Source organism: Telmatherina bonti (genome assembly GCF_933228915.1).
Source record: "Telmatherina bonti genome assembly, chromosome: 17".
Taxonomy (NCBI): Eukaryota; Metazoa; Chordata; class Actinopteri; order Atheriniformes; family Telmatherinidae; genus Telmatherina; species Telmatherina bonti.
The window spans coordinates 22,523,575-22,545,083 of NC_136615.1; the positions used below are offsets into that span (position 1 = coordinate 22,523,575).

General features: G+C 38.2%; 1 protein-coding gene across 1 annotated transcript in view; it reads left to right on the top strand.

Moving 5' to 3' along the window:
• The window catches only part of LOC306768124 (transmembrane protein 132D), a gene marked incomplete at both ends in the record, with an annotated part of 34,991 nt that extends 13,960 nt beyond the window's left edge, over window positions 1-21,031 (top strand). The window contains 7 exons of the mRNA XM_079256356.1: window positions 4,008-4,179; window positions 8,855-8,998; window positions 13,407-13,615; window positions 16,474-16,654; window positions 16,826-16,939; window positions 17,034-17,225; window positions 19,580-21,031. Coding sequence (XP_079112482.1) covers window positions 4,008-4,179; window positions 8,855-8,998; window positions 13,407-13,615; window positions 16,474-16,654; window positions 16,826-16,939; window positions 17,034-17,225; window positions 19,580-21,031 — 2,464 coding nt within the window. The remainder of the gene's footprint in view (window positions 1-4,007; window positions 4,180-8,854; window positions 8,999-13,406; window positions 13,616-16,473; window positions 16,655-16,825; window positions 16,940-17,033; window positions 17,226-19,579) is intronic.
• Window positions 21,032-21,509: the final 478 nt, after the last annotated feature.

A 21,509-nucleotide genomic window follows, 5' to 3' on the forward strand; every position in this document is an offset into this window, starting at 1 on the left:
AAACATTTTATAGATGAAAAATTTGAACTTTGTACCCATGTGGAATCTATGTTTTCCAGTTAAAGCCCCAACTGTCACTGTAAAATGTTTAATTACCACTCCTGTTGGTGATCAGTTGTGTGTGGCTTTACCGTCCAAACTGCTTTAAACCTGACATATTATTTATATATATATATATATATATATATATATATATATATATATATATATATATATATATATATTTGAAATATTAGCAGGAGGGGTAACTAAAGGGGTAAATAAATTGATCTGGCTCTTCCGCTTCATTTTGTTTTGTTTGATGAATGAATATTAATATTAATGTAATGGAACTTTCTCCTCCAGTTTTACCTGATCCACCCAAACTGATTTAATCAATAATGCCTTACACTGATGCTGGTGGCGCACACCAGCAGCCGCCTTTGCCCAACAACCTCCCGCCCACTCAGACGTGCACCGTCCACCCGACCCACATATCCGTAATCATCCATAATCAACGTTATCCAGGCTTAAGTGCTTGCACGTTCAGAAATGCAGATTAGGAAGCAGAGATATTTCAAGTTGTGTCTCTTGTACTGAGCTTCCGCCAGGGGTCACAAATATGTAACAAACAAACCCTACGACTACACACTTGCACACAAACATATACAGACACACACACTCCAACTACTAAGCTTTGAGGTGATGACGGATAGATTCTCAGGAAATAGGGGTATTAACCCCCTCTTTGCCCCTCTCGCACTCTCAGACGCACACTGGTATTATTTTTAGTGTAAATCATTTCAATCCATTTTAAATCTGCCAGAGTCCATTTTATTTAAAGGGAAATACAGGAAAGCCAGACCAGCCTTGCAGTAGGTATTTTAAACAATTTTATCACATTTTCTTTTTTTTTATTTATTTTTTTTAATCCCTTTTGCTGCTCCTACACATTGCTGACTTTATCATGCTTTCTGGCATGTGTAGCAAAGACGTCCAACTTTGGGCTATTACGTATTGTTTTACCAGATATGTCATAGTACACTGTATTATAAATGTTGTATTTGTACAGTAATCTTACTCTTCTGTCCATTTTTTTTTTTTCATCATCCGTAAATCGAAACTCTGTAATGGAGCTAAACACAAAATGTATCTCAACACCTGTGTTTATCCATCTTATTTTTCTGTGACAACTGTAAGTAAACCATTTGTGTTGATGAACAAGGCAATCTGTCACACAAGCGGTGCAGTGAATGCTAAACACACACACCAAAACACAGCATTAACTTAGCTGTGGATTTTGAGTTATTAGAGGAAAGCATATTCTCACTCTTATTTGTATTTTTATGTAGTGTGAAATAGTTTTCCTCAAGAACAAGCCAGTGTAATCCTCTGTTATGACATTTAAATATTAGAATTATTCTGCAAGTAAGCATGAGCTGCCTTAACCACAAACTGTTTGTCAGTCAAGTGGTATTGTTAATAAAACCAAACTACATGATGACTGAAAACAAACACTATGTTTACAAATAATGGTCCTGTTCAGGACATAAACCTCCACCTCATTAAAGTCTTATCTCAGAATCTGGACTTTTGGCAGTTTTAGACTCGTTGTCAACATGTAAAATACATTTTGTCCCATTACTGTATGATGTCATATTATGAGATCATTGCAACATGTTTCTATAACGCCACTGTTTGGTGAAGTTGAAGCAGCATCAAACAGACAGTGAGGCCAAAACCAGCATATGTATGATGGGGTGATCTATTCTCTTTATTTTGATCTATTCTCTTCACAAAATTGCAATGTTATGACTTGGTAGCTTGTTGCTTTTTCCATTTTCCAATCACTCTTGTCAACTAGCTTATTAAATAAGTACAACTGAATATTGGCAGATTTTCTGAGTGATGCACCCCTAAAGACAGCAAATATTTTGCATCCTACTTCTACTCTCCGCTCTCTTCAGTCAGTAAAAGTCAATCCAATGTTGACTGGTGTCATAGTGCTTGCTCTGTCTCCCTATTTCTCCTCTCTTCCTCCAATACTGCAGCCATGTTTCTTTGGTAAATGTAACATATACATATATATATATATATATATATATATATATATATATATATATATATATATATATATATATATATATATATATATATGTATATATATATATGTATGTATGTATGTATGTATGTATGTATGTATGTATGTATGTATGTATGTATGTATGTATGTATGTATGTATGTATGTATGTATGTATGTATGTATAATAAAATCAACAAATGAGTCAGAAACACATATTCTGTTGTTTAAAATGTTACATTATTGCGACCTTTAAAGCAAATGGCTTTACTTCCCAAATTTTCAATTTTCGTCATCAGAAGGAAAGTTGCTGCAACGTCTTCAGTGGTTCAGTGTTTAAGGTTACATGTTTTACTCGTCAGGAAGTTATACAACTCAGATCCGACGCTTAAAATTCCTGTCAGCACAGTTTGACTTATCTTGTGCCAGTACCTTTAAATGTTACGCAGACAGAAGGGTGTTCACAAGTTCAAAAGGTTTTTTCATGTCTCATTTAAATATCTCATTCATGGTAACTTTAGAATGTGTTTTTATGGCATTTTTCATGTCGTTAGAGCACAGAAGTCAGTCCTCAGATTCTTCTTTGGGCAGAACATAAAAACATGTGTTTTTGTCTGACCTTGTTGGTATTGATCAGGCGATTCAACCGAATTGAGGTGTATTGTGTGAGCCTATGCAAACTTTTTCTTCACTTCAAAGCACCTCACCTCTATTCAAAGCCAGCCCTATGTTTCCTTTGATCCCGTCTTTCTGACAGGTATACCTACACACTCTCCAGCATCAAATAACATCACATGTCATTACTTTGACAATCCTTTGACCAGAATACTTGGCTGAAGTATCTGCCAGCTCACCCTATCTTCCCTTCACACTCTCATCTTATTTCATTGAAATGAGACCTCTTGCACATTGTTTTTGCTACTTAGAGAAACTCCAGTTTTTTTTTAAATGTCTCTTGAAAATTTTAGGGGATTTTTTTTTTTTTTTTTTTTTCATTTGTAAAAGCTGAAATCAGCCAAAGGTGGACTTGAAGAACAAATGGTGTCAAACTGTGGCAGAATGGCCTTTTTGGACACTTCACCTGAACTGTTTGAACTACAACCTCTTTATTCTTCAGTTTTTCAGAGTTGGCCTTTTACAGAAATCATGTTTGTATATTATACTACAATTGCTTAAGATTGAGAGCTACAGTTGAACATTTCCAAATGGATATTTACTGTCATCCTGAGGTGTGCCTAAAACTCTTTTCATTTGTGCTATGTGCCATTCATGTATTTTTCACCAGTAATACATATTCTGATATTTACATGCAAATTACACAGAGGCTTTAGGAGAGAATTATTTATGGACATATATCACTGCTTACAGAGTCACATGCACACACATATAATTATGCATGGTAGCGTGGCCAAAAACAAGATTCTATCGACAAACACATTGCTATGACTATCTGTAGCTGATCAGATCAAACTATTCACTGCTTAAGAAGCTGAAGGCACACAGCAAACAAAGAATACTGGTGATCACACTGTTAAAAGAAACAAACTGGATCACCAACATACATTGGAAGTGTTTCCACAGTAAATGAATAAATGCTGACAAATTGACGATATCCTATCCATGTAAGAAACATTAGAAATTGTCTAAAAAAAAAAAAAAAAAAAGGCAAATAAGTGTGCCGTTTTTAGAGCTCCCGCTGTGTTCCTCAGGTGTGTGTTTTAAGGTGAGCCAAGCTTTCCTCACTCATAATTCAAACTATGTTTAAATGTTTAAAAAATTTCAGAGGGGTTCTCTTTATTTTGACTCCAATTGTGTTTGAATAGACTTTGAATAGTTTTAAAAGGCTTAAATTTACTTTTGAGGATACCTACAGACCTATAGAGCGTGTAACTTCTGAAAGTCAACATTTCACAACATCTTATTTTTTTACAACATGTCTCCATACAGGGGTCTTTTGGAGATTTTACAACTGGACTTCGTACCAAAAGATGTCTCAGAACTGGTTGAGAGTCAGACTATCTCTTGGCGTCTGGAATTGCCAGGGAATCTGAAGGATGTGGGTTTGATGCGCATATATACCACCCAAAGAGACTACGTGGGGCTGGCACCTCTGCTGATGGTGAGAACCTGTGTCAGATTAAAATGCTGACGGTACTTTATGGTTTTTATGTACAATGCAGTCAAGCATAGGCTATATCTTTCTGTATGAGTTATTGAGTATGTTTTATTCATATTCTTGTGAGTTTTTATTGGTTTTATTCATTGCCATGATTTAAAATCAATACACACGGTGCAGAATGAAGTGAATGATTTATTTCAATTATTCTCTTATTAGTGCTGATAGCTGGGTAATAAGGAGGCTGGAAGAGCCTACAAGGAATAAAATATGATGACCAATGTCAAGTCAATTAACATGTGATGAGTTGGTATTAAACTAAGATCACCTTGGACCACATTATGAGGACAAAAATTCACCACCTCTAGCTTCTGAGAAGGCCCCTCACAGAGTAGTGCAATCCTTTCGCTTGAGAAAACTGCCTTTTTTCATTTCTTTTTTTCTTTTAAATTAAAAGCACTGATATTTTTCAGCTGTTTTCTCTGCTTTCGGAAGTGTTCAGAGTCTGTCAAGAACAGCTCCATTAAGGAAAAATAGTGTAAAAGTTCTGCTCACACAGTTATTAGCATTCCAGTTAGATCCATCATATTGCACTTTAATGACACAGATAAGAAGAAAGTTTTTAGGAAGGAATATTTATTTTCATTTTTAAACTGCAAATCATATTTGCAACCAGAAGTTTGTGTTTTTTTTCACCTCCTTTTATCTGCAATCTTAAATCAACTTTTAACTTTGCTAAGTATATATCGTTGTGCTAATTTCCTGCTGCTTTATTTGCTAATCAAAACGAGACAAAACCTGCAGAAATTGCAAGGTGGATTCATATCTTTTCTCAACAGGAGATTCACTAGTCTATTTCACGCTGCAATAGTCAACATAAATCAAATGGCCATACGAGAAAAAAAAAAAGATTATTTCTTCAGTCACTTGCAAGATTTTCATGAGGAGAATAAATCCTTTTCTGTGTTATAACCCATAAACCCATAGAAAACAAACATCGCAACCATCTGTGGATCCCCGCCATCACTGCAGCAGGAAGCTGAACTCACTCAGTGTCATAACATGTCAGAAATATTACATTCATTATCGAGATTATTGAGAGAAAATGAATCAACATGTCTGGCAGCAAGAAGGCTGTTTGTTTGATAGTCGAACCTTTCTGTGTTACATTTGCATTTTCTCTTTGTGGTTACTGTAGTATTTGTCTCACTTACCTGTACCTTCCTGCTGTTTCCCCGACTGAACAAGTAAATGTTTGAATGCACAACCAATTTCAAGCTTTTCTGCCAAGTGTAAATCAAAGACATTGAGAGGACTTTGGCAATCAGTAGAAAGTAGAAAATTTAAACTAGATGCTAACTGCTTGGGCTTAACTTGACAACTGCCAACCAGATTACTGCAGAGCTTGGAAAAAACACGGGATGTGAAGTTCTCCCAGTGTGGTACTGGCATCACTGCAGAGTGCTATGATTGCTTTCTGATTTCCTGCTACCCGTGATCCAGTGGCTTATGTTTGGGTCAGTGTTGCTTTCAGAACTAGAGCATGTCCTTTTGAAATTGCGGTCAGCAGCTGTCATGCTGACTGAGTTCAAAATGTGATGATGCCAGAGAACATCTGCCGAGCACTGCCCAGTGCTTTGCTATCGGGATAGAGAAAACAAACAAACAAAAAAAAAAAAAACCTGATAACTTAAAGCTTCTTACAGATACTCTCATTACATTTAAAATGAACATTTTCAGAAGTCTTGCCAGTGGAAGAAAGTTGTAAGTCAGTACTGAAAGCGCACTTGGAGTGGAACATTAAAGCACCAAAACATGGAACTGGATGTTTCAGCTCTTGTTCGGCTTTGACAAAGATTTGCAGTGAAGGCTGAATAACATGCAGGAAGACTGGAACCATAATCAGGTCTACAGATGATGCTAGTGATTCTGGTCTGAGGATAATACCATATACAAGACAACATATTTTTATTCAGGTATTTTTGTGTGTTTGTGAGATGGACAAGTATTGCCATTATAGAGGTATTATTTACAATTTAAAGCATTTGAGATTCTATCAGTGGAATTTAATTCAAATCAATTCAGCTTTATTTGTGTAGCCCCACTTCACAACAATGTCATCTCAGGGCACTTTACAGACACATCAGTTTGAGCCAATTCATTATAAATAGCCTTGCTAAGAGAGACCAACAGACTGCATCAAATCATGACTTCGATCAAATCCCCCATCCTGAGCATGCATGAGGCGACAGTGGAAAGGAAAACTCCATTTTAACAGGAAGGCAAAACCTCCAGCAGAACCCAGCTCAGGGAGGGCAGCCATCTGCTTCGACTGGTCGGGGAACAGGAAAGACAGATCAATGTGCACTGCAGCTTTTTATCCCAAAAGACCTGCAGAAAATGGAAAAATATGTTAATGATGTCAATACTGTCATATATTTATACATGGAGGAAAAGGAGCAGAATAATAAAAAAAGGAAATGCTCAGTGCATCATGGAACGTCCCCGTGGCTGCATAACCAATTGATGGCTAGACTACTCCTATAAAATCTGTTAAAAAGTAAAGTTTTCAGCTCGATCTTAAAGGTAGAGATGGTTTCTGCCTCCCAAACCCACAGTGGGAGCTGGTTCCATAAGAGGGGAGTCTGATAGCCAAAGGCGCTTCCTCTCATTGTTCCTCCCAAGTAAACCTGCAGTCTGAGAGCAAAGTGCTCTGTTTGGGATACATGGAGCTCTTTGATATACAGTGGAGCTTGTATATGGAGCTTTTAAGAGATTCAAACTTGTTATAAAGTTTGTTAAATGCTAATTATTCAAGGACAATCAAAATTTTTCAAATACGTATTGTAAACTTACCTTTACTTAGGTAAAGCCAAATTTTTTCTTCTTTTTTTAAAAAAAGGTCTCATTTTGATGTGTCATCCTTATGCTAATCAGTGCCCCCCCCCCTCAAAAATGTTCTAAACATGCTCTTGTTCAATATCAGTTCTTCTGACACTGCATCTGCCAGTCATATACAAATACAACATATTTGGTCAAGTTTTTATGTGCTGCACAACACAGCCAAAATCCCTCTTTCTCCTCTACTTACATTTTTATCCCTATAGTCACAAGGAAGAAGACAAGAAAGAAAAAATAATGACATTGCAAAAAATTTGTGGACATTACCAAAGAATCTGCACTTTTTGCAAAGTTGTACAAAGTAATTAGCATTTTAAGTAGACATTTCGTATCATCTATAAATGATGTGAAAAATGCAAAAAGTGCTACAGGCACTTTTTTCTTTTATTTGTTTTCTCTATTTTTTTAAATAAATCATTTGGCCTTTTTGGTGCCCTAAGATGTCCTTTTTTAAAAAAATAGTGATGAGGTTTAGGCGGAACAGTTTTGGCTGTTGCTCAGGAAGAAGAAAAGTTGTCCCTAATATTAACACTTGTGACACATATTTGTATTTGTGCAAAAATATTCATCCTTATACATTATTTTCTATACAGCTTTGTCCAGTTCAGGGTTGGGGAAAAAACAGAGCTCCTCATGCATGCATATCCAGAGACATGTTAGGTTTAAACCTTCTCCCACCTGAGACTCAAATCAGCGACCTTCCTGCTGTGATGCCATGGCATTAGCAGCCACACTGCTGTGCAGCCCATTTGGTGCAAAATAGTTGATATTTAAATAAATATGTTTTTAAGATAACTGTCTTGATATACCATCAGAAAATAGTTTTGGTAGTTAAAACCTTTCACACATAGTAAGTATGTCCATTTTGGATTTAAAGAATTTTGCAATCCATATCTTTAAAGCTGAGAGTTTCCTCCATGAATAGAAAATATAAACTTCACTACTATCTCTTACCATTTTACCCCCACTGAATGGTTATCAATGGCTCATCACAGCATGAATGTTTGTGGTTATAAATGCTGCTGTGTGAGGTTTCCATGGTTCCTTGTCTCTGTGTAGGTTTTTCTTCCACAGTCTTAAAAAACCAGTGGGTAAAGTGGAGAATTCAAGATTTTTCTAAGTGTTTGTGTGTGTGATGAACTCGCAGCCTGTACAGAGTGTACTTTTCCTCTTGATCTGTGGCAGTTATGTTAGTCTCCAGCACCCTGCCACTCTGAACATGGCTCAGATGGTCAACTGTTTGCCTTCCAGGAAATAAATCAGTGGTTTGATACCCAGCAAAGTAAAAATACTGAGCCCCCACAATGCATCTGGTCTGCTCGTCTGTGAGAGACTGTAGAGTAAAAAACTCTGTATGTTTCAGTGAATGAAAAACATTATTAATTGCTTTATGGAAGACAGGTGTTGTATGAGTGTGGACCTTTTTTTTTTAAAAAAAAAAAAAAAAAAAAAAAAGAAAAACAACACCAACAACCAAATAAAAAAAAACAAAAAAAAAACATCCTATGCCCAGCTGTGCCAAACAAATATGTTTTGGCGAAATAGGGGACGTTCACAGATAAAGTCTGATGACCTGAAAGACTACTGTACCGCTTCAGCAAAGCCAGTGAGAATGTAGAGTTTCTTCTCCACAAAAAATATCAAAGAAAAAGAAATTAAAAGGCATATAAAGTATATTTTGACATAAACAGCCTATGTCTCTGTTTATTTGTCCATGGCAGCTAGTAAACCTGTCAAACTTAAGCAACTAACTTGCTTTTTTTGTTTTTCTGCTCAGACCACAGATATATTAAACACTGCTGTGCTGACGGGAAAAAGGGTTTCAGTCCCTGTGAAAACTCTTGCCATTGAGGACAATGGCTCAGTCAGTGATGTGACAAACTACACCAGTTGTAGGTCCACAGACGAAGATGTCACCAAGGTAAGTTTGAGATCAAAATAGTGTCGAAATGTGCGCAGTTGTTTTGTGTTGTTTTTATGACACTCAGAAGGTTCACCTTCACTCTTGTTACTGTGTCAAAGCATGATAGATTAAGGCCACATCTCACAATGTGGCATTTGACATTGAGCTTGTGAATCCAGCTTTCACAATAAGCACAGTGATATAACCTTTATGCAATGGATTTGTGAGACTTCGATCCTAGAGGCATGAAGGGGATGGCAAAAAGAGAATCAGAAAAGAAAAAGGCAGTAGTATTTGTCGTTGACATCATAATGTGAATGGGTTGCTCAAATGAGTGAGAAAAAAAGCTAAAGAGAAGGAGATTGTGTTATTTTCTGTAAGAACTTGTTTCAGCTATTATTGTGGCTCTGAATTCTTGTGACCATCTTATTTTGACCTTGCCTTTTTGAGGGGATAAAATGTCCATTTCTGTTCATTTCTGCACTGAATGGTAGAGACATGCTCAGTTCAAAGCTCAATGGAATCTTAAATATATCTACTGATATTATATCAGAAAAAAGAGGGACAACAATATAGTGTATTAAGTTATTTGTTGCACCAATAAATCCACAGGAAGATTGATTAGAATACATAGATAAACGAAATAGATAGTAAAACAGAAATGAACAAACAATGTTCTGACCAAAATGAAGAAAATTGTGAGGTATAGCTGCAGAAAGATGTAATGATTTACACAAATTAGGTAAGTGGTAGTCAGTAACTGAAACTGGTTGTAAAACCAACCGAAATGCAGGTGAAATGACAAATTTGAAATTAATCATGGAAATAAGTAAAATATAATCACACAGTCTAGAAAGAGCAAACAAGACCAGCTTGGCAAAGATATTAAACTATAACATTTCTTTTACATCATGCAAAGATCTGGAAAAAACAATGTTTTCTTTGGAAACTTTTACGTTGAAGATGTCTTTTCACATGTACCAACAGTGACAGTAGCCCAGTTTACATTGATACGTTAACGGCATTCGAACTAATATCATTCTGATTAAAGATTTCAGGGCAGCTGTTTCCATGGCAACGAATCTGGTGTTTACATGTGCTAACATTTAATCAGAATTCTCCTGTCTGACATGCAAGATGTTTATATCACATGATTTATCAATGATAGATGTCTACAAACTAATCAGCACAGTTGTTGTGACTTTTAATAGTACGCAGTACGTTTAATTAAGCAGCAGCTTAAACTCATACTCTCCTATTGTAAACGAAGGAGGGAAAGGCGAGCAGAGACAAAGACATTTTTGTGAATGCTTTGCAGTGCTAGTCCGTGATTTTGTCCAAAAAAGGGAAATTTAGAGAGCTATGTTTACTATTTTGAATCTTGGCTTTGTAGTAGCCTGTCCTTATCTATCATGTCTTTACGTCTTTATCTATCTTTATTTATCTATCAGGAATGGGTGGAAAACATTAAAGAATGAAAATGAATTAAAAAATAGATAAAGTATTTTTCATTCATTTTCATTCTTCAATGTTTTCCACCCATTCCTGATTTCCAATTATTAGGCCTAAACCAGCCTCTGAGGTTTTTGTTGGAACAAGTCTGTATTTTTTATATTTCTAACCTTGCAACTATATTTAACTTGAATATACTTAATTTGAATTAAAAACATTTTCTGCTTGTTTCTATTATACCCACGTGAAACTGATTAAAAATACTTTTGGTTTGGCACTTTTTATTTGGAATGAGGTGTATACATGTGTCATTTTCATTCCCACTGAACTTTCAAGCTGAATGGAATCAGAACATATAGCTCCATGTAAACATGGCTATTGTTACAGTATTCTATGATTCCTAGTGTCCTGTCAGCAGGACGAGTTCCCTCTCACATGTAAGACATGTTCAGGGATTTCATTTGAGGAATCAAACAAAATGTTCCTGTTGCTGACTTGTCCAAACTTCCATGTTGCTAGTTTTACTTGGCATCTCTGGGGATTTGAAAAACATGTTATGTCTCTGGAGGTCTCAGCTTCCAGGACAAGAGGTCCAACGCAGGTGGTTTTAATGTAGTAGTTTTTCTGTGGAACACAAAAATGATTGTGCTTGTGAAGTGTACTTTGATGTGCAGTTTATGTTTGCCATCAAAACTACATTTTGCTTCATCATATTGAATTGAGGATAATTACAACCTAAACTTGAGTCCATAGCTTGTACTGTTTCTTTGAATGAAAGCAAATGTCAAAAGTCTTCATATCAGTTACTTCTATCCAAATATATTAGTGTGTTCCAGTTCATTCATTCATTCATTCATTCATTCATTCTCTGAACTGCTTAGTCTGATTAAGGGTCACAGAGGAGCTGGAGTCTATCCCAGCAATCTTTGGGGGATAGGTGGGGTACACCCTGGACAAGTCGCCAGTCCATCACAGCGTATTAATGTCTGTCTTATTTATTTACTTACTGCAACTTCTAATATTAAGATGCTATTCCCTCATAAATGGCAGACAAACATGTATTACAGTCTTTGATGTTGAAATTGTAATTAAACTGCAGTTGACATGTGCTGAACTGGAGCCGGGGCCATCTGTATGGATCACCAATCGACTGCTGAGAACAGAATCTGGGTTTCTGTCTGTGTGTGGTGCACTTAATGCCAAAGAGGACTATGAACGCCAATCACACTCTGCCTCTCACAGAGAGGACAGCTGGAATATAAAAACAGCACAAATGAATCTCGGATGTCTTAATTTGGAAACAGGGACAAATCTATGTAGCAATACTCAATAAAAATCATGTTTTCTCAGTTACTTTAGTATTTAAGGCAGAACTAATGACGTCGGAGCTGCTTTTAAATATAGTTTAGTCCCAGGATAGTATTGGGTATTCATGCCATTCTCTTCTCACAATGTCCCAATTTTTTCATTTTTATAATACTATACAATTACATTTTCAACAGCTTTAAGTTAATTTTCGGTGAATTTCTCTTGCTGCTTTATACAGCCATGCCTTGTTAACAGAAAACAGACTTCTGTGTTGTACAACACCGCTGTTCCATCTCAAACAACACAACTATGACTCGTCTAGAAATGCCAACACACTGGTTTTTATATTATGTAGCAATTATTTTATATCAATTGTGCGCTTATTTTCATTATTAGTTTCCATATTCTGTCCTTTAATGTTCAGAATTAAAACTAAAATTAAGAATAGTGCAGATGCTTTCTGTCACTTTGAAAAGCTGCACAAGCAAGATGTTTGGTGACAACACTCTCCAAACTCGTTTCATCCGTCTCCTCGCAGATTTTTTTACACTGATCGAAGATGAATGGAGGACAACAGAAACGGAGGAATGAAAGATAAAATATTGAAATTTATAAAACATGACTGAAAATTGGATTGCTGTGATGGAGAGCATATCTAATTTGCTAAAACATGCATGACCACTTGTATTGATGTCTAAAGATGCAACATTCCCAGTGCCAAAATTATTCATTTGAAATAGGGTATTGGAGGATGAAGAATGCCTTTTGAAGTTTGTGTGGTTTTTTTTTTTTTCCTTTTTCTTTTCAACCTGTTTCATCACTTGACGTTAAAAAAAAGTTTTGAGCGGTTACTAGTCTTATAATATATTGTTTGTAATTGCTCTGGAGAGATGCCCAAAACATCAGCGGCTCTGGCATGGAGCAATTAGCACGATGGAAGAAGCTCTTCAGATAGACGTAGCTCTCTTTTGTGTGATTCCACAGGTGTAGAAGAAGCTGTTTCCTCCTCTTTCTTTTTTCTTTCTTTTCCCTCCTCCTTTCCACGTCCCTCTCTCCAGTGCTGCACTCTGTTCTCCAGTCTAGTGCTCTCCAATTACCCCAGTGGAGCCACTGGTTTGTTAAGATAAGTGAGGCTGCAGTGGAGATAGGCCTCTAGTCTGGAATAAAACACACCAACTGCTGTGTCTCACCTCATTGCTCCTGCTGGTGGGGATTACAATACTCTCACCTACAGTACAGCACTTCAGGAACAGCTGTAAAAAAAAAAAAAAAAAGAAAGAAATTACCTTCAGTGAGAGTAGTGAATTTACATGGCGTGAATAAAAACACACTAAAAATTCTCAACCTTATCTTAGAGGATAAAAAAAAAGGTGTTTTTGCATGTATTGTTTTAGGTTGTGTTTAAATTTACATCTCTCTCCCCAATCTCTGCTCATCATTCAGCCATACAAAAACAATTTTGTTCAGTTTGCACAAGCCTTCAGTCGGAAAAAGTGGAAAAATGGAAAGGCTGTGCACCTGGGAAAAATTTCATCCAAATTACTAAACAACATCCAGTCCTTTTTTTTTTAGTCATGTGCATCCTGTCGCCTTTTTTTTTTCTGTCTTTTCTTTCCAAACATGAAGTAGTTCCATTCTTTACTTTTTCTTCTATTTGTTTTTCCAGGTGTCGGAACGTTGCAACTATGTTTATGTAAATGGGAAGGAGACCAGAGGGAAAGTCGGGGTGATGCTAAACTTTACTTATGGTTACCTAAGTGCGCAGCTAGAGATAAGTGTATGGATGCCCCGCTTGCCCTTGTTCATCGATGTGGCCGACCCCGAGCTGAGCCAGATCAAAGGCTGGAGGGTACCTGTTACTACTGGCAACAGGAGGTAAGGCTTAAACAGCTGCGCTGTATTGCTTGTGGTCCTGGTAGCTTGATTGTGAGGATGCTTCTTGAGATAAAGTCAAACATAACTTTTATACTCTCCAGCCAGATTGAAGAGCAGCAGCTAATAAAATGTTATCCGCATGCACTGCCACAAGTTGCTATAAGCACAGGGAAACAGCAAAGTACGTTCAATATAGTTCAAGTCCTGGCTTTGAAGCTCTTTGTCAGGTAAAAATGATGTTCCAGGAATTATACAGTTCAGATATAAGGAGATGAAGGTAAAGCCTCTTAAACAACAATGATCTTTACGTGTTTATTAGTTTTTAATGGACAGTGTCACATCTTAGTGGTGGAGTTGAATCTGTTTGCACTATACAGACAGGTATGTTTGTTTCCTGTATATTGTAGTAGAGTTGACAATGTAAGTCTCCCTACCTCACTGTGGATTTTCCAAGAAAATACTTTGAGGCAGTGCCTTTTTTCAGTGGTTTACCCAGGCAAGTATTAACGCAGTTAATATTTGTAATCTTACTAGTTTGGGTGAATGAAAAAGGCATCAGTCACATGTAAACATAAAAAAGAAAAAGGACAATTAGTTTTCTCTCAGATGTCTGTTATGAGGACTTCAGTGGGTTCATTATCAAAACAGGAAGTAATCCTTAGTATCTGCTATTTAAACGTCATTCATCAGTGAACTGGATCAATATCATGTAATAGGTTATTAAAGTATAACCTTATAAATAAACAAATTTCATAGCAAAGTCCATGGCTTTTCGCTCAGCTCTGCACAGTCTAATCTAATAAGTAGCTTGGCCGTAGGAACAACAGACTTACTTTGTGTGAAGCAAAGACAAATCTTTACAACCTCAGAACAGCTGTGCAGCAACGTGGTAAAAATGTTTTGATTTGGAGTCACGTTTCCGCCTCAGGGACAGACCCAGTTCAATTCAGGGATTCGACTGTGAGCCCTCCATCATATCAGAACAAGCTGAAAACAATGGTCGGACGTTTGTCCCAAAGCTGTATTTGAACAAGGTATTAAGTGCTTATATTAATACACTGATCTGAAGTAAACAAGAGGGTTCCATTCATCCATCCATCCAGCTGGAGCCTTCTCAGCAATCATTGGATGAGAGGCAGGGCACACCCTGGACCGGTTGCCAGCCCACTGCAGGACAACCAGAGGGTTGAGAACGGAAAATACTTTTTTTTCCCCCATTTTATATTTGAAATGTTTAAATTGCTTGAAATGTGCTTGCTTAAATTTTTCCGGAGGCTAAAGGTTAAGTTCGTCATAAAACAAAACATAAATTGATGGTCAGTTTCAAAGTCAGGAGTGAAATTTCATTTTCCAAAGAAAAGTGTTACTCCTATTGGTACTGGCTTTTTTCATAAATAATAATACGAATGCAAATTTGCCGTGTTTCAGATTTGTCACATGTATCTATAGTCACTGTTTCAAAGATGAGTGAATTAATAAAAAATGTTTTATATTATATATAATTTTTTTTTTTCAAGCAATGTTCAAGAACAATTCTAACTTATCCATGCAATTGCATGAAGAGTGCAGTGTTTGGGACATTAGTGGGTGGACAAGGGTAGCAGCAGCACAGTTGCCCTGGAGATAAAGGTTAGTGGGTTGTCAGTCAACATGTACAGTGAAGTCGTTATTTTCCCAATCAATGCTAATTGATCATGGGTGACTGATGGGCTGTCATCTCCCCTGAAATTCAATACCGAGCTCCAGATACAAACAGATAGTGGGTCAGGAATGTCAGATTTCAGTGGAACTGTACTGAGAAAGAGCCACTGATTATATATAATGTGACAAAGAGCCAAAGCAGTTTTGTCGTTTGTTTTATTAAGCCTGCTTTACATATTAGCTAAATTTGTGAACAGTCTTTGTAGTTGAACTGGGTCCTGACTGGCTATTTTCAAAAAGATTGATCTTTAGTGGTTTTATAGAGGCCATTAAAAAAAAAAAAAACTCCAGTATATGACTGTAGTTACACTGTTTACTGCTGCTGATTAGAAGCTGTAGAAAAGATGGGGAACTTATGAAAAATAGCAAAAGACTGAACACTGAAAGGCTGCTGTTAAAAAAAAAAAAAAAAAAAAAAAAAAAAAATCTCCAGCTGTGATTTTTGAAAACAAAAACAAATGCAAAACGAACGAGCAGAGAAAACCCTGACGCATGCAGTCAGTGTTACAGTCTCTGCTGGTACAGTGTTGATAACCTTCACAAGTTGAAAACAGCAAAGAGTTACTTTGGTGTATGATGTTGAGTCACACTGATTTAATTCAGGCAGCATTCCCATTACATGTTAAGCTCTGACCTTAGGCAACATAATAATGATGTTTATTTGGACTGTAACTCTTGATGGGAGCTTTCTGCCCGCAGTGCAAAAACATTTCCACCATGCCTCCAGCACACCTGAGGTGCCGTGTGCGGCAGACCAGCTGTGCTTATGATAATTATATGATCATTGCTGAGGGGGTTCACAGCTTAACCTCTATCACCCACAAACAAACCACTCAACCGTGGGATCTTGGTTAATTTAACTTAAATGCATTTCGAGGAAAAGGTCACTCCGCGTGCATTATGCCTCCGTGGGCGGAATGAAAACACTGCAGGTCTATAGTTTTTGTCTTCCAGGAGTTCAGTGATTAACTCGGTGTATTTGTTGTGTTGTTGTTTTAAAAGTACTAGAATCAACAGGAGATTGCCAGTCTGACTGTGCTATGGTGGGAAAAGCAATAGTTATGTGCAGAAATAAGACAAGTGTGTATATAAAAAGTATACCAACCTTCTCATTTGTACTCACTGTGTAGTTTTTTTTTTTTTAACCTATGTTTCAGGTCTACATGGGACAGTGAGGAAGAGGAGGAGATGAGGAAGGGCAGAGGTTGCATGCTGCAGTACCAGCACTCCACACTGAGGGTGCTCACACCCTTTGTGGCTCAGCCTGATGCTGAGGTGCTGCCAGACCTACTTACTGGCAAAGAGCCTGTTGAGTACTTTTTAGGGTCTGATTGGCAGGTAAAAAAACATTTTAGTCTTCCCAAATGAAGCTCTTGCACATCTTTTAGCCAACAGGATGTAGAAGGTTTGACATTTTGGCCCAAGCTGAATTTAATCCACAGCTGCATTTTATTTGCTGTTGTCAAATATTTACTTTGAATTAACCTTTATTCTCTTTTTGATTGACAGGTGGATGTGACCAATCTGGTGCAGTACTCTTTAAAAGTAGCGGACCCTGACGTAGCCAGAGTGCAAGATGGGATGGTTCTCCAAGGACGGGCTGTTGGCATCACTACTGTGCAGGTGAGTCATGAGCTCTGTGTTTGTGTTTGCGTGTGGTTTTACCGGAATAAATTTATATCCACCTGCAGTATGGATGAGGATGTGCTGCTTGCAGGTGCTGTCCCCTGTAACGTCATCTGTCCTGGCTGAGAGGAGCATCAGAGTGCAAGATGACAAAGTGAGTGTGACAGAACTGGGGGTGCAGTTGGTTTCTGGACTCTCTCTGTCCCTCCAGCTCAGTCCAGGGAGCAACAGGGCCGTTGTTGCCACGGCAACCACGCGGGAGATGATCACACAGCTCAAACAGGTAAGTAACTGGAAAATTGTTACACACAAAGCTTGAAAGTGTGGCGCACAGCTCAGTTCTTCACAATAGCACTCGTCTCCTCCTCTGCCTCCTCCTTCCATGGTTTTACTGTCGCACTTCTCATTTTTAATATGCTGTGCATGACTTTTGCAGGGCCATTGATTTCACTTCAGTTCATACACACATTTATTGATGCATCAAAAAAAATTTTGAAGCACACATTTTTTGGGCAGGATCAATCAATTAAACACTTGGTAGAAAAAAAAAAAACATACATATTCTTTAAAGCACATACACATTCTCTTTGTAAAACTCATCTTTAGAAACCTGACTGCCATGAGAATGCCAGCCAGAGAGGGCTTTTTATGAAAGATTTCCTGAGAGCACAATATTTTAAATATGAATAAAACCACAAACGGCTATGTTGAGAAGCTACAGAGGTGAAATGTTGGCCTTACCAGAGAAGGAAACAATTTCTATGTTTGCTGTAGTCCAAGCCTCTTTGTACTATATAGTGGCAGACTGGAATTAACAAGCATCCAGATTTTCTTTCAGTTCGTAAACCACATTCTTCTGCAAAAAGACCCTCCAGAAATAGAGGGATTTAACAAAATATGACCGAAAGACATGCTTCAGCTGATTTAGCTTGTGTCTTTTGGTTGTGTTTGTTTTTCAAATTCACCTATTGTAGTAAAACACTGTAGTGGTTTCCTCTGGTTGTATATGACATCATTAAAGGTGTGGTAAATTTAACATGTTAGCCCCATTCTTTCACAAACACTTTCCATCCTTTAAGTTGCTACATAAGCCATTAAAGCCTCACTTTTGTGCTTGAAGCAACAACATAGATGATATGCTTGTTTTCATAATGGTTTCAAATTAAATCTTCGAGATATAAATTAGCAAAACTTGTCAGTGCATGGAATTAGCTCTTTATAATACCATCCTCCAGATAATTTGATTGGTTTTAATTCAATTCAAAAAGGTCTGGGCTTGTACCAGGAGCAGAATGTTACAGAAGCAGCTGAAGGAAATAACATTGTGTAGAAGCTTTGGTTGCAGGCAGCAGACAAGGAGAGATGTGGCTTCTGTAAAGGAAACTGTTTTGTCTGACATTTAACAGCACAGTAGCCATAGAATAAACTTTAAAAGAACCAAGAAGAGTCCTGGTTTTATAACGTATATATATATATTTTTTTTTTTGTTGCAAAAACTGCAGGAAAGACTTCATGTAATGTAAGAAATGTAAGAGCATTACAGAATAAATCCATAGTTCTCTGCATGGTTGATTATTTTTTACATTAAATGGTATTGTGGATGGTACAGCTCTAACACCTTCCAAAATGAAAGCATTGCTGCACCTTCTCGCTTTTCACCTTCTTAAAACGGTTAGGTGTTGATGGCTCAATATTAGGAGGAAGGATATGTTTCCAGTCAGGGCTCTATTGTTCCTGCATTAGAAAAATATACAGCATAAACAACACACAAAAATAGAAGATTACTCTATTACAGAATATGATCCTCATTTTCCAACAAAGATATAGGCCTAATGATTTTTAGCCGTACAGAAAATGATTTGAATAGCAAAAATTCCCTAAAAGAGCAGATATACACAATGCAGACATCAAGGTTGTAATACTATTTGTGCTTTGTCTTAGCTTCTCTGAATGTGAGCTCATGGTGTTCACAGCCTGAGCCATCACGTGTAGTTGCCATCCTGAGAGCGAGGTGAGGCAGACGGAGTGCACAGAGGATTGTTTTAAAATATCACTCACACATTTAGCCATGGCAGCTTGCTTTTTTTGAAAAACCTGCCCCCTGCTGCAGGCACAGCCCACATCTGGTGGGTACACCGCCACTGCAATCCTGCCCCTGTCAATAAACTATTAGAATCATGCCAGTGCAGATGACCAGCCAATTGTGTCTCTGATGGCAAGCTGTTAATGTTCTGCTCAGGGCAATTCATGATGTTTTCAAATGCAAATTATAGGTTAGGTCTGTGACAGCCAGAGGCTGGCTTAAGCCACAGGAAATGGGTCATTTTATATAAATGATTTGATTGCCTAATTCTGTTGTTAATGTGACCCCCGTTGCTGCCTTTTGTCTTCCTCTTTGAAAGTCTTCGAATGCACTTTTGAAATATCTTTATAATATTGGTGTCATGTATACAAAACAAACTATGTACTGTGAGATTAATTTAGGCACTTATAAGTAAAAGCCTAATCTCTTCAGTTAGTGCAGTGAGCAGTCATGGGAATGTAGCCTTTGGTGAAGGTGAGGCAGAGATATTGATTTACTGCATGTTTGTTGTCTGACCTGTTTTTCTTCTCTCTCCTTCTTTCTTTCTCGTACAGGAAGCAGTGGTCAGCTGCTGGGTTCAGTTCAGTGACGGGGCGGTTGCTCCACTCGAGCTGTTTGACCGCAATATCTACTCTCTCACGGTCTCTACCCCAGATGAGAGGGTGGCCACAGTTCGCCGTACGCCCCAGTCCACCTTTGTAGTTGCACAAGGTGAGGGTGAGGGCCGGTCAAAGTTAGTGAAGGTTGAGCTGAGGATCTGTGAGGAATGCCAGAAGTCGAAGAGGAAAAGTAAGTTGGCAGTAGGTGCAAGTTTTCTCAAGACTAACTTCCAGCGTAGCAAAGCTGTAGAGAAAGAAAGTGGTTCTGATACAAGCATCAATGTGGCGGGGGAACCTAAAACGTCACCGAGAGCTGTCACGGTCTTGGATAAGAGGCTACTCAGAGGCGCATTACCTGATCGGCAGTCTGTTGCAGCCGAAGCCACCAGCGCTACAACTTTTTCACCAAGACAAGTGCAGCCACATGTTGTGTGGATAGGAACAACCAAAGCTACTGGAGGAACATCCTTTAGTGTCACTAGCATGGTGACAACGAGCAGACCGGGCTCAAATACACAACTGAACTCTGTCAAGCCAACGGTGGGTGCTGCCGGTAAAGGAGATGGACAAAAGAGAAGTTATGCAAATATGTTTGACAACTTAAATGTGTCTCCCAACAATGACATTCCTAAGGCAGAAGCACCCAAGAAGGAACCTCCTAAATCAAAAACACCGAAGGTAATAGAGAGTGACCTCATTCGTACATTCAGATCACTGTCAGACTTGGAAATCGGCATGTATTCCTTGGTGGGGGTCTCCTGCATAGCTATTTTGGCATTTTTGCTCAACTGTGCGTCATACAATCTTTGTTTCCGGAACCACAAGACCCCCATACAGGCAGCCCCAGTACCCAATGCGGATCCAAAGGATCACAAGCACGACTGGGTGTGGCTAGGGAGTGGGAATCACAACTCTCCTGCAGCGGGCGCGGCTGGTCCCCCGGCTCAAGCGTCAACTCTAAAACGTGAGTCTCATCGTCCTCTGGATTCCCGTCATTCCATAGATTCCACGAGCCCCTGCAGCCTGGAGAGCACTTTGCCCACTGTGAGCGCCCCCACAGTCCCAGAGAGAACTGCCACCCTGGGTCGCAGCAGGACCAGCTCACAGCAGCATCAATTTAAAACAAAGGCAATCGATCCCATGGCAAATCGTTCTGCCACTTTGCTGGCAAGGCCTCACCGCAGCGAGCCGCTTCATTCTCCCACAAGTAAGAGAAATCAAGTTCAGTTTACTACCTTTACTACACTGGACATCAAGCACTTGAATGCACTGAAAAAGAATGGAATGGACTTAAGCTGGGCAAACCAGCAGGCACAGGCACAACAGCAGCAGCTGCCCGCTGAGCCCCAGACACCTTTACCCGACATGCCATGGCCTGTAGTTAAACCTTTAGGAGAGCCCCAGTGAGTTCACTGAGGTGTGTGTATGTGTTTGTATAAGGGATTAAATGAAAGAAATCTGCTCATCATGCACGCTGTGGTGTAAAAGATTTAAAGAAAAAATGGCTTTCATCTTTTGAAGCAATATAAAGAATGTTTAAAGATGCATTTATTTATAGCATTAAGGGCATTTTATATATGTGAGCTCAGTCCAAGTCTGTAAGTGGGCCTTTAATTTATAAGGGTGCAGAAAAAAAACCCCCAAAAAAACCTTAGAAGGTATACAATCTTTTTTACCGGTAAAAACAATTAGTTTGTTTTGATCTGCTAATGCTGAGCTCTGTTGTATATGTTGTATTTGAATAAAGAATGGGAAGATACTAAATTAGTCCTGTAAATATACATATATCTGTGCTAATCTAGTTATTTACACATTTCTAATAAAATAATTTCATTCTCCTTTTTGTATCATTCTGTTGCCGCGTAGGAATAGCTCCAGATAGTGC